Here is a 13,537-nt window from a genome sequence, read left to right as displayed (position 1 = left end):
AGTAATGAATGGAAGCATTTATAGTTATGTTTAAAATAAAGTGAAAAGATACATTGGCTGTCTATGCAAAATGTTAAAATAATACATATCAGCTTCAGCATTCTGGCTGTTCAATAATAGCATAAATTCACATGCAGTTAATTCTTTCAGTAATGAGCAGCTAGAGAGTGCTAAAAGCAAAGAGGAAAATTGCACTATATGAAGGTAGATTTGATCTGGTTTACTGTTTTAAAAGGATAAGATGTTTTGGCAAAGGCTGAAGAATGGAATCCTGTTTTAAGGGTGTCTGGAGAGGTATATTTTGTGCTTGGCTGCTTGTTTACCTTTTCACTTTTTAAAATATTGTAATTGCCCACAACAGCTCAAAGGAGAAAGGTCAGTTCAGGACTGGGAAGGATGGGCCTGAAGAAAAAAGTGTTCTTGGGGAGGAATGATTTCTGAATTCTTATTCTTAGATCCCCTGGGTTTCTGGTGCCCTTTTGGGTACCTGAGAGGGACAATTTAATGCCAGCATGGCCTTTTCAGTTTGCACGGTAGATACAAGTCATAGTGATGGCATGTAAAAGATTGTTTTTCTTTAAACCATGTGTCAGAAATTAGTATTTCTTTTTTCTATCGCACAGTGGTTTACTTGAATTACACAATGAAAAGCTTTGCAAATATTCCTTTAAAAATTATAAATCACATGGCATTTTGTTTTCATGCAATAAACATAATAGTAATGACACTTATTTCTGAATATCAGTATGAGTAACTCCAGAAACACTGCCCTCAGTCAGCAGGCCTAGTAGGAAATCATCTAATGGTTACAGCCCTTACTTTTTAATGAAAGTTGATTGTCTTTTTGCAAAAGCAGTGCATTTAAAATATCCGTTCATTTAGCAAAAGCTGCAAAGTCGTAGTGCATTACCTCAGCTGGTCATTTACATCCTTGAAATACTGACGAGCAAAGATAATTGCTGGGCTGGAATTGACTGGAAGAGCTAGCCGGTTGTTGAGGTACATATCATCCAGCCAGTAGTTAAACACCTGAAGAAAGGGGACATGAAATTTTAAAGCTATAAACAACAAGCAGAAAGGCAGTGTGGGGGCGAGGGGAGAGTGCTTGGTGCTCCTGGTGTCAGGTATGAGCTCTGATTAATGGAGCTGCTGAGCATTTTCAGTCCGGGCTCTGTGACCTCAGCTGAAATCAGCCGCAATTCCATAATCCTATTTTTCAATCAATGGCAATTTGCAGTGTGTTCCATTAAAAAGGAAACAAGCACCATATTGTGGTGGTTTTGGTATTTTGTTGTTTGCTTCTCTCTACAACAAAAAAATGTTGGGAGTACAAAATGCTAACTGCTGACTCTTGAATAGTGATTGGGATATATTAAGAGATGGACAGAACTTTACTAGTGATGGCTTTCCTTAGGGGGCTTCAAATATTTGTTAATGGTGCCAAGGTGCTCTGTTGTTAGCCATCAGATACTGTCCTGTAGCAAGACAGAGTGGGAAAAGAATTTCCCGAGCCTAATGGTTCGGTCCGGCAGATACTGGCATGTGGATAGGGCCCCTGGGGACTTCCCTCTGTTTCCACTGACACAAATACAGATTACTGATGCTAGACCCAGACAGACACACAGACACACGTCTCTAACCATTTTTATTGAAAATACAGATGTATGGTAACCCCCCCATTCCTGTATGTCTGAGCAGAGTTTGAAGAATCGTTATTTGGAAAATGGAGGCTCTCATAAAAAGATCAAATGGTCTTTCTGAGTTTAGTGGGCATGCTTTGCATATAGTTACTATAAACAACAATGAAATTATGCAAAAATAATTATGAATGCATGCATCAGTTGAAAAAGTTTTCCTCTGAGATATTTCATTGCTGTTAGAACAGATGCTTCCCCCACAGTCTCTGGAGTCTTCAGGAGAACAGGCCAGAGCTGTACTCCTGGCAAGTTAAATTCCAAATAAAAACATTTCTAGTTTATCTTAAGACTCAGGAATTTAATTTTAATAACCAGTATTTAAAGTTGAGCTGTTTCAGAAAACACAAATACATCCGTCCTCCGTAATTTTCAGGCTGCAAGTGGTTAAATGAACAGTTGTCTGCTGGAACACTATTCGTTACCGGGAACACTAAGTGATGGTTAATTTAGCCACCAAAACCATGAAGTTCTATGATCAGAATAATGAAACGAGATTGGGCAGCATTTAGCGGAGCCCTCAGACTGTGGCAAGAAGTAGTTCAGAAATTAAGCACTGCTTTTAAAATAAAAGCACTGCCAGTACTGTAGACTTTTTTTCTGCCTGTAGCAGCAATTTCATGGAGTTTTCTTCTGGGTCACACAATTGAAAAGTTAAGGGAGAACCACACTTCACTGACATTGGTAGCAAGTCTGCAGGATTTCACTGCATCTATGAAAGCATTCATTGTCACTCTTTCTTCCTGGGATGGAAGGACTTTGATAAAATCAGCATTTCTGCTTTTCAGCTGCCATATTCTAATGTGGTTAATGCAGGCAGGATGACCTCTGACTTTGTGGAATGATAAAATCTGTTTTACCTAGGCCTTATTTAATTTTCCTGTCTTGGGAAGCAGAAAGCTGGACTTTTTTAAAGGCTGTGGTCTCAGCATGGTCTATGTGATAGATATATACTTTTATGTACACGTGTATATATATTCAGCAAAGTAAATACTTCAGGGTAGCTACATTAGTATGGTGTGACAATGAATGGCAAATAATAATTTAATTTAAAAAAAGTAATTCCTATCCTAAAGTATTCAATTCCAGAATAAATTGACTGGATCAGAGCTTTGGCTAGATGGGCATGCAAGGCACTTTTTATAGCCCTATAAGTAAGCATTTTTCATTTTAATAAGAACTCTAAATCCCATTATTAAAGTGAAAGGAAGAAATTGCATCCAAAAAGGATGTAATGTAGTGCTTCTTACAGGTAGAGCTGACACCTGCATGCATGCACCTGATGTGCATTAATTCCTTCATTTATGTCAACAAGCTATTGATCTGAAAACGTAATAATGACATGGATTTTGACATTGTTTGAAAATTCTTGCCTAATATGTCTGAAATATCCATTCCCTTTGTTAGAATCTGATGTGACCCCTGTTTGCATTGACCCACTGAAAGAAAGCAGTGATCACACATAGAACATCACAAAGAGTTTGTGAATGGTCATCATCTGACACAGCAATTATTTTTCTCATCTGCGTTTGCTTACCCAGTTTGTCGTCTTTTCCCTTCTTTCCTCGAGGATTTGCTGCAAGGATTCCCCCAGGCCTCCTGCAATTCCAAACTGTTCCACGATGACCTTGGTCTTTCTAAATTGCTCTTCTGGCACCAAGTGTTTCATGCACTGTAGGTACATGTGTAAGGTCTGTTGCAGTGGTGGGAGTGGAAGTTTTGGCACTGCCTAGTCATAAAAAAAAAAAGAGATTAGCAAGTAGTTCTACTTGTTTCTAAAGTACCCTCTCTTTTTTTCTTCTTTTTTTTTCTCTTCTGTTTCTGGGTAATATATTGCATCCCTTATTAATCCATTTATTCTGTTTTAGCAGTTGAGATGCCCCATTACTGCAAATGAAATTGTGTGACTGTATGGGAGCACGCAGCCAAACCGGTTTCAGAGCACAATAGGTGAGATGCAGGGAGTTGTCATCCGACTCAGCTTCATCTCCGCCTTGCCTTGGCTATGCAGAGATAACTTGGGGGGAGCTGCAAAAACGGCTCAGCCCGGGGTTGTCTCAAGATTGTATCACAATAAGAACCGAAACCGAATGGAGCCTTAACTCCCTTAACAAATAAAATGCCCTGAATCCCATCCCACCACTAGTCCCATGACTTTGAGTGCTAGACATCACAAAATTGGCAACAGAGACTTAGCCATCGCACCACCAGCGGTAAACATCCCAGATAGTGTAATCCACTCAGGCATAATCCTGCACCCCCACAGAATCAGGAAATATAAACCGCAAGGTTTGAGGAGGAAAATGGGAGTAATCTTCCAACGATACAGCTGGCCTGTAGGAGATTCGTCCCCCCCCTTGTCCAGGATGCTGTACAGGGTAACTTCCCAGGGATTGAACGACCTTACCTGAGAGAAAGGGTAAGTGATAAAGAAACATACGTATGGTATATGGCATGCTATTAAGATCGTGATTTGTGCACTCTTTTAAGGTATTAATATCTAGCGCGCTTGTGGTTTGTGTTGTTACTTTTCAGGATCACTTGTAGGTTGCAATAGTGTATTCCGCGAATTGCTTTTAAATTGCAATAGTGTAATCGCCATTGTACACATAGAACTCACAATAGTTACGTATTGGACCTATGAGTGAAGTCCAAATAAATTGTTAATTTGAACCTCTCAGTGAAGTCCTTTTTCCCGTTTTGTCACAGTGACTCCAGTGGACTCTCATTGGGTCTTAAAGTGCCTGGATTTTAGGACATATTATGCAGTTGTATGCAATACTGAAGCAGTGGTAGCTGTCTAGTAGCTCTATTTGTAGGCCTTTTGCCAATGAGGATTTCAAATGGATAGACAAGGAAACTAGTGGAAAAGAGGACAATATTCCTTGGTAAAAATTCTAGAAATCCTAGGACAAACAGGCAGATAGGCAGGATGGAAGCATATAGTCTGAGCTAGACTCTAGGAAATTTTCAAATACATTAAAGCATAATAAAATAATGCTGATGGTATTTCAATAGTAAAGACGTGCATTTAGCTTGTGATTAGTAAAACCATGGGTTAATGCTAGTCTGATTGGTAATGTGACTGGTTATAAAATTGCAGAAATAGAAAACGTGCAGGTCTACTTGTTTATTAGCACTGACTACATACAATCCCTAATAAACCTGTGTTTTACCCTGCTGTTGGCCAGTCCGGAAGCCTCCTAGAAGGCTTGATAAAATATTTCCGTTTATACTTGCTTTATCCTTATCCTGTTTGAAGCAAGAAACCAATAGTATCTGGGAAGAAAGTAATTTCATGCTGTCCATGCAATTAAGCTTCCTTTGTTTTTTAATGTAAAATTAACCAAGTGAAGTGAAATTAGTCATTTAAAAGCCAGAGGAATTATGAGGGCAGTGGGAAAATCAAGCAAGGAGGTAATCCATGAAAGACCTGGAAGATTCAAGAGGCTGTGATGTTCTAGGCATAGCTCCTCAGGGAGGTGGACATGTCTCCCACTTGAGAAACTGTCATCTAATTCAGCTGTGCTTGTCCATTAGTGGTTAGTGTAGACCATAAACTTTTGGAGGGTTTCTTTCTCTAATTTGACGTTTGTCTGTCTCCTAAAGCAGACAAAGTTCAGGTTTAATAGCTCTTGATGTAAAGACGTTTGTTTTCACAGGATCGCAGGACCATAGTGTGATTTTGATTGGAAGAAATGACTAGCAGTCACCTAGTCCCACCTGCTGCTCGGAGCAAGGCTTTGCTAGTGCATGCAGGGAGGGAGGGGGGTGAAATGCTCTGAACAGAAGGCAGGGAGTAGGGTCCTCTGAGCTAAAATACCAGCTCTGCCTTTTGACATCCACAGAAAAGTCAGTGCTGCGTTATGTTTCCCTATCTAGAAACCAAAAATTTCAGATACTCATAAGAAGTGTCACAGGAATAGCTGTTATTAATGGAAATGCAAATCCAATTTAGCCAGTAATGTACCCTGGATCTCAGAAATAAAAGAATGGTAATTCTACAGTTTCAAGCTATGTTTAGACAGGGTGTATCTCTTCTGTCATTGGTTTCTTGGTCAGTGGAAATAGATGTGCCAAATAGTATTTCGTTTGGATACCTGGCTTTGGCCCCGTCTTTCTGGGTAAGGTTACAGTACAGTCCATGACTCTGCTTAGGAAAAAAGCTTGAAACCCAAGGGGTTGACTATTTATAGGCATAAACATCTGGCATTTTTTAAACAAGCTTGAAAATGAATCATATGTGATAGTTTGATAGTTCTCCATTATTAAGAAATAATTATATGCCACCTCTGACTGTGTAGTAACGCATCTGCTGTTGTGTAATAATATTTCACTTCTTCACATGATGTTCGAAGGAAGAATGCACTTGGATATGAGAAGCACTAATGTTAGATCAAAGTTCCGGATTATAAACTGCTGCACCCTAACTAGTGTTCCCTGAAATGAAGAAATCAGCTCTGGAACAGGGGTTGGTTTACAATTATTATATTCATTTACATTAGTTTACAGGATTAAAAGCTGTTAAGTCATCTACAACCTTTTTTTTTCTTTTTGTTTTTCTCTAAGCAGTCACTTACTGTCTCATCTTTGCTGCGTGTATCTTTCTCTTTCTTCTGCATGTTTTTTTCTAGGACAGGCATTCCTGCATTTCTTTTGATAACTATTGTTGAGTACAGAAATTGAAGCCACTTGGGGACATTTATGGAGCCTCACGCCTCAGTTCTGGAAATAGAAAAGATTTAAAGTCCAGTCAGTACCCATTATTTACAACCAAAATGTACATGGGGAGTATTCCCTGCACAAGCATACGCAAAAGCTTCAGAATGCAAAACTGAAGAGAAATAGAAGTACAACATTCAGAAGCAGCTGAACTGAGCCCTGTGGAGATCACTCTGACATTCTGGTTGTCTCATTTCGCTATAAATTTCTTTATCCAGAACTATCTGATGCACATAAATGGTCCCTTCTCAGCATGGTTTATTTTGTCACTCTAATTTACTTCACAATGCATTGTGCCATGATCTGCATGCTTTGTATTAATGTTAGATGTTAGATAGAAAACTGCAACCAGTGTTACCCGTGTCAACATAAGTACGTTGAAAGAAAAGTCACCTCTTTCCTCCAGCTAAGGATCTTATTTGTCCTCCCTTTACCATTTTATATGAAAGCACCACAGTCTTTAAATGTATTTGTCATTCCACAGTTCCGTGGACACAGTGAGGTGCTGTCATCTCCATGTTAAAGATGTGGAAAGGAGCCTGATGGAAATGTGCCTTTTACCCCCTGCAGGCTAGAAGCTCGCAGGGTGCCAGTGCTTTGGGGCATAGCTCTGGGTGGGGAACCAGATGAGCCTGCCTAGGTTGGCAGGCTGGCTGTGTGAGGACTAGGAGCGGTGGCATACACTGGCACGCTGGCTGTGGGAGGACTGGGAGGGGTGGCATACGCTGCATTTGAGCTGCTTCTCACAGCAGCCTTTCCTAATAGTATATACCTATCCAGGGAGACGGCTTAACCTGCCAAAAGTCACTGAAGTTATCTGTAACAGAGCAAATACTTCCACTTGTGTCTCTCTGGTATTGTGCTTATTTTGATTTTCACTTCTAAAGATGCCTCTTATTCATTTTCTGTACAAGAATAAGCTATGTGGTGCATTTCTTCCAGTATAATAGTGCCCACAGTGTCCTTCAATTACAGTGGTACAGCTAAAGCAGGGTAAGTTCTATGTGTTCAGTCAGGTCTTGATGGATCATGGGGGGCATTGTTGTTTTGGTTTTTGCGGGGGTTTTTTGTTTGGTTGGGTTTTTTTGTTGTTGGTTTTGTTTTTGTTTTTAAATTACTTTGCACTGTGTGCATGCAAAATATAAAAGATAACGTGTGTTGACTAAGTAGAAAAGAGTGTCATATTTATTTTCTGAAACCCTTGGGATTATACATTCAGAGCACTTGAATTATTTCTACAACAGCTTTTGAAAACAATTTGGATAAAAACATACAGTGTATGAAAGTGAGATGAAGAGTTTTGGTTGGCAATGGGCAGGGATGGCTGTGCATTATTCCTCTCCTGAGGAATCGGCTTGGCTATTTCAGCCTTGCGGCTTCAGCATGGCTCTGCCAATGAGTATGTGGTCACTGACATCTTGTGCTGATCCTGTCCTCTCCCTGTCCTGCATCGGCTGCCAGTGGGGCCATGTGCTGTGAAGTAGGTTGGATAAGGTTGAGAGATGTCCCTGGGGCCCCACAATGAGCCACACAGCAAACTCATGTTGATCTGTCATCTGCTCATGATTTCAACCCAGGTGAGAGACGATTTCCCTCACGGAAAGGCCACATTAACCCGCTGCGCTGCTCCGCTCCCTCTCGTGTGCTACCCCGGTCTCATCGCTCTAGCTGTGCGCTTTGCTGCTAACAACACAGCTTCAAAGCACTTCAAATAATGGTTGTGTCCTGTAACTCTGGGAAGACTGGGGCTTGCCCGGTTGTTTGTGGGCTGGCCTCGGCTCCCCGCCTGTGTTTAAATACAGAGCCCCTAAAACTGTATTCCCCTAAAGAAAAAATCTGTCTCTGTGGGAAATGCTATTAATAACAGACTCACATATCTGTAAAATCAGTGTGATAAAGGGTTTTGGGATGGTAGCCTGAACTGTACTTTTCTCTGTCACGGGGATGAACTGAGGCTTTGTCTCCGGTTCGAGCGCTGCCAGCTTAGTATCACACCCAATCCTCTATTTGCTTAATAAAGGACAAGGAAACTGACACAAGAGAAAATCCTGCAGAAATTCAAGATGACTTCAAAGTTACTCACTCAGATAGCTGTGAGGTGTATTTTCAAAGTTATTAGGCAAAAAAAAAAAAATTAATCCTAGTTGTTTTTATTTACAGCTGGCTTAGCTGGAGGGCCGGGGTGAGCAGCTTAGCAGGGTGGCTGTGAGTTACGGCAGGCGGGGGAGCCGAGTGGTCTTCCCCACAGCTCAAAGCAGCAGCTCAAATCCACAACAAAAGGCACTGATCTCTCCGTTAGTAGATAGCAGAGGAGGACTGAAATAAGCCCATGTGCTTATACTCGAGTTCTCCATACATTGTGGACTCGGGAGGCAGCTTGCAGTATATAATATCGTTGGGGCGTCACACTCAGCCCCCATCTATTCATTCTCCCTGTTATAAGGAAGATAAGCTTAAAGTTCTCAGGAATCTATGTTTAAAGTTAAGAGCGATGTTGTATGCATTATCAGTGACAGATGTGTGAAGGGCGCACTGCTGTGGCCGTTGTCGTCAGGAGCAGAGCCGGGAGCCGCCCTGCGGGCCGCCGTGGCGGCCCGGCCCGTCGGGGTGCGCTCTCGCTCCGCCGGAGGCTGCCGGCGCACCCCGAGACCTCCCCACGCCCCAGCCCCGGGGGAGCCCCTTCCCTCCCGGGCCGCCCGTCGCGGTGGGACCCGCGAGCGGCGACAACGGGGCGGTCCCGTGGGTGCCGCCGGCGCCGCGGAGTTTGGCGAGGGGACCCGGCTCGGTTCGGCTCGGCGGGACCCGCCGCCCCCGCTCCCCCTCTTCCGAGCCCGCGGTTTTCCCTCCCGGCACTTTCAGCCGCGCCGTCGGGGCGCGCAGCCCGCCCGCCCGTACCTGCTCGTCGGGGCGCTCCGGAGCGGCTGCCGGACGGGCTCCGCGCGTCGCGGCGGCTCTGTCCAAGGTACCGCCGCCTCCTCGGCGGCCAGGTCCCCTCTGGGCGGGGGCGTGCGGAGCGCGGCTCGTCCCCGCCGCCGCCTGGCTCCTCCCCGCCCGGCCCGGCCCGGCCCGGCCCTGCCCGCCCCGCCCGCTGCGCGCAACAGGCGCCGCCGCCCTCCTTCCGCGCCCGGGCCGCCACTCTTGTCCGGCCCCTTCTGCAGGCTGTGCCTGGCGGTGGCACCGGCACCGGCTCGCCCCGTGTCGGCTGTGTCCAGGGGGGGCGGGCGGGCGGCGCCGGGCAGAGCCGGGATCACCTGCGCCCGAACCGCCGTCGGGGTCAGGCGAGAGGCTCCCCGGCGGCGGCAAAGGGAGCCCCTGAGGGTTACGGCTCTCGGTGACCCGCGTTGCCACGGGGGTTGTCGCCAGTGTCGAGCAGTGTCGCCGCGGGGCATCTGCGGCTGCTGAAAGCTCTGCAGCCGAACAGGGCGAGCGGTGCTGCCAGCGGGCTGCCGGCACGGTGGCTGGGAAGGGCGGCAGCGGTCCCGGCAGGGGCCCGGACTCTGCGGGAGCTGCCCTGGGGCCGGCAGCGGGCGGGAGCGAGCCCGGGGCGGCGGGCCAGCGGAGGCACCGCCGATGCCGTTTACCGCAAGGAAGGCGGTTGCGGTTTAGGGAAGCGGGGCTCAGTTCCTACCGCGGTGGACATCGCTCCTTCGCGAAACCCGCCGTGCCAAAGCACCGCCGCGGTGCTGTCGTGACATGTGCGCCTCCTGAGCAGCGACTGGGCTACCTCGACGGGAGCTGCGGCGCGGCTCCGCCGCGCCTCCCGCCCAGCTCGGCGGAACCGACAAACGTATTTTCCGCGGCGCCCAGCTCCCCAGGGACGAGTGGGAGCCCTTTAATATTTGCTGTGGCCGTTTGTATAATTTTTTTCCCCTCTTGAGATTATAAATAATTTATTTTGTTTCCTAATGAGCTAGGAATTTAAACAAACGATTTTATTTTATATCAAGATAAATTTACATGGCAAAATATGCACTCTGGTTCCATTGTGATTGGAACAAAGGTTTACACTTTTTGAAAAGGTTTGAATTAATCACTTCACCTATCTTTTGTTTTGTTTAATCCCTGTCGGCTACACTGAGGTGGGCACATTGCAATTGGGGCAGCATTCGGCACCAAGAAAGGCATTTTCCAGTGTTGTGTCTCTAACTGTTGGTAATGTCATTTTTGGAATATTCGGAAATTGAAATTCATGACTGTGAGAATTAAAATTAAATTCGCATGAGAATACAAGGATTTGTTTTTAGGCGATCGATAGCATATTTGCAGTGCAATGTTGTTTGCTCGGACCTGTTAACATATGTTTTGAAGAATGAAAGAGAACATTTTGTACCGGGCTTTCCTCTTGGGTGATTTTGGTAACCGATGAGCTTTGTGTTATGAGGAATTGTTACCGTAGGGGTTACACTGAGCACAACCAGCTCCCTCCCTCAAGCAGCCCTCAACAATGAAACAAAGACAATCGATCCCCTTCAATTCCATTTATTCAGATCGTATTATTCTTGTAGTTTGGACTTCAACATAATACAGCATATTGCACTTACCAGAGAGCAGCACAAGAGAGAGAGAAAAAAAAAAAAAAGTACAATACTTCAGTTTATTCCCAAGGAAGAATAAGACGTTGTGATAGTTGTTGCTCTTCTTAAATATATGAAACCAACTGAAAATCTAAGTATATGTACACAAGATTTACCAAGTCCCTGAATATGCATTTGAAATTTTACACAGACTTTTTTGCTTTTCTTATATTTTTTACAGAGATATACAGTATGTCACACACAGTTTCAGCTTGAGAAAACTTTGCACAATTATACCCCACCTGCGAGCTGTTGGGGTTTTTTTGTTTTGTTGTTGGTGATTTTTTTGGAAGGATCCTCCCCCCCCAATTTATGCCAATGATTATTCAGATAATTTTCTTCATGATTGTCCTCTCCATTCCCCATGCCCTCCGCCTTGCCAGAATGCTGAAGAAAATACCGATTAAAAATAAGTCTAGAAGAAGAAAGCCATTACATCATGACAAAGGTTAAACTGTATATATTGCATGTCGGTACAGAAACATAATGCAATAATGCTTTCATCCCCCCCTTTTCCTCTCTCCCACATGCCCCTCCTTGCTCCTGGGGCTGGGCTGTGTGGGGGAACCTAACTGTACTCATAGTCCGACGAGTCTTCCTCAGACACCCCTGTCAGGTCTCTGCGGTAAGAGTCCATGCCATTCTCCTCCATCTCGCCCGCTGGCCGGAGGCTTTTGCCCATGCCTTTGCACTCCTCCATTTTGATGGTGTCGTAGAGTCCCTTAGGTCCTTCTTCAAGGAGGATGTTCCTCTCTGAGTGAGAGGGTTTCATTTGGCAGACGTTTTTGAGGAAGAGGAGGACAGGGGCGTAAAGCACGTTGGCGAGCCCCATGCCCAGGTTGAGCTGCGCGAAGCCCATGGTGTGCACAATCTGGCCAGCCACAATGGGCCCCAGGGCGTATGCCACAGAGTAGGAGATGTCTGCGATGGCATAGACGCTGCCGTAGACAGAGACGTGGCGCACATCCACCAGAAAGGCCAGGGTGGGCAGCAGGGCCGTGTCCACCAGGGCGATGCCAAAGCAGATGCCGCAGAGGGGAACGATGACCTGCCCGAAATTCCTGCAGGCTGGCACCAGGCAGGAGCTGGCGCCAATGATGGCCATGCCCAGGGCCCCATAAAACCACTGGAGGTGGGGGTACGCGGCAGCCAGCCGGACGGTGACGTAGACGCCCAGCACGTGGGGGAAGAAGGCGGGCAGCCAGGTGAGGCCCACCTCCCACTCGCTAGCCCCCATGGAGTCCTTCATCCAGTTGGCGATGGTGGGCTCCAGGAAGGCCAGGGGAATGTTGCAGGTGGCCAGGGCCCCTGCCACCACGGCAATGTAGGGGTCGACCATGAGGCGGTGGATGGGGGTGCCGACGGGCATGTTGGCCCGTGCCCCGGTGGCGCAGGGTGGCGCCAGGGCCAGCAGCAGCAGCCCGTCGAGGAGGCAGACGCAGGCCAGCACCAGGAAGGGCACCCGCTTGCCAGCGAACTCGTAGAGGACACCGCCGAAGGGGGGGGCGGCCAGGCTGCCGAAGGAGATGCAGGCCAGCGCCGTGCCCAGGGCGCGGCTCCGCGCCGGCTCCTCGGCGTAGCGGTCGGCGATGAGGGCGATGCCGGCCGTGTCGGCGAAGGCCGAGCCCAGCCCCTGCAGGCTGCGCGCCGCGAAGAGCGTCGCGTAGTTCTCCGCGAAGGCGAAGGTGGTGGTGGAGAGGAACATGACGGCCAGCCCGGCCAGTAGCGGCGCCTCGTAGCCCACGCGGTCGATGAGGGTGCCGCTGAGAGGGTTCACCAGCAGCTGCAGGATGGCTTTGGAGGCGAACAGCACCCCGATCTGCACGTCCTCGTTGCCTCCCGCGGTCGGCGGGTACCGCGCCGGCAGGAGGGTCCGGTTGCCGCCGCCGCCGCTCTCGTTGCCCCCTGCACGCGCGGACGAGCCGGCGGCACCCCCCCCGCCGCGCATGGCCGCGATGTAGTCGGGGATGATGGGCACGATGACCATGTAGAGCATGTTGTCCAGCAGCAGCGCCACGCACACGACCACCAGCAGCAGCCGCCGCTGCCGCCGCGCCTCCCCCATGGCGGTCCCGAGCCGCCGCCGCCGCTCGCCCACCGCCTCCGAGAGCCGCGCCACGGCGGCCCGCGCCCGGCCCGCGCCCTCCGCCTCCGACATCGTCCTCAGTGCCGCCGCCGCCCCGCCGCTGCCCGCATGGGGCACGGCGGGGGCGGCCCCGCCGCCGCCGCCTCCGCCGCCCGAGCCGCCGCCGCCGCTCACCTCCCGGCGGCCGCCGCCAGCCCGCGCCGCCGCTGCGAGGCGGCTCCGAGGGGCCGGCCCTCCATCACCACACTAATAAGCACCGCGCACGGAAACCCCACCCGCCCCCGCCACCGCGCCGGCCCCGCGCCCCCCCGCCGCCCGCCCGCCCTCCGCGCCCCGCCCCGCTGTACCGCGCCGGCGGCGATAGCTCTGCCCGGCCGCGGTAAGGGGTCTGCGGGGCGGGGGTGTCGCCTGCCCGCCCTGGGGGGGTGCCTGGAAGGGGGGGCGGCGGCCCCACCCCCCGG

The 13,537-nt window shown here is 48.4% G+C and overlaps 2 protein-coding genes across 2 annotated transcripts in view; both read right to left on the bottom strand.

Moving 5' to 3' along the window:
* The window catches only part of CHAT (choline O-acetyltransferase), a 32,176-nt gene extending 25,839 nt beyond the window's left edge, over nt 1–6,337 (bottom strand). The window contains exons 1-3 of the mRNA XM_074155014.1: nt 6,275–6,337; nt 3,232–3,423; nt 911–1,029 (exon numbers count right to left, since the gene is read on the bottom strand). Coding sequence (XP_074011115.1) covers nt 911–1,029; nt 3,232–3,423; nt 6,275–6,337 — 374 coding nt within the window. The remainder of the gene's footprint in view (nt 1–910; nt 1,030–3,231; nt 3,424–6,274) is intronic.
* A 5,221-nt stretch (nt 6,338–11,558) lies between these two features.
* On the bottom strand, nt 11,559–13,148 carry SLC18A3 (solute carrier family 18 member A3). Its single transcript, XM_074155156.1, has one exon. The coding sequence runs from the start codon at nt 13,146–13,148 to the stop codon at nt 11,559–11,561; it is 1,590 nt and encodes a 529-aa protein (XP_074011257.1).
* Nucleotides 13,149–13,537: the final 389 nt, after the last annotated feature.

This window comes from Numenius arquata, chromosome 10, assembly GCF_964106895.1.
Source record: "Numenius arquata chromosome 10, bNumArq3.hap1.1, whole genome shotgun sequence".
NCBI classification, from domain to species: Eukaryota; Metazoa; Chordata; class Aves; order Charadriiformes; family Scolopacidae; genus Numenius; species Numenius arquata.
Note: the sequence above shows the minus strand (reverse complement) of the source record. Positions and strands in the feature narration are given on the sequence as shown.

What these genes read in the sequence shown, in the direction of transcription:
- SLC18A3 (XM_074155156.1), bottom strand. Translation starts at nt 13,148, where the DNA reads ATGTCGGAGGCGGAGGGCGCGGGCCGGGCGCGGGCCGCCGTGGCGCGG.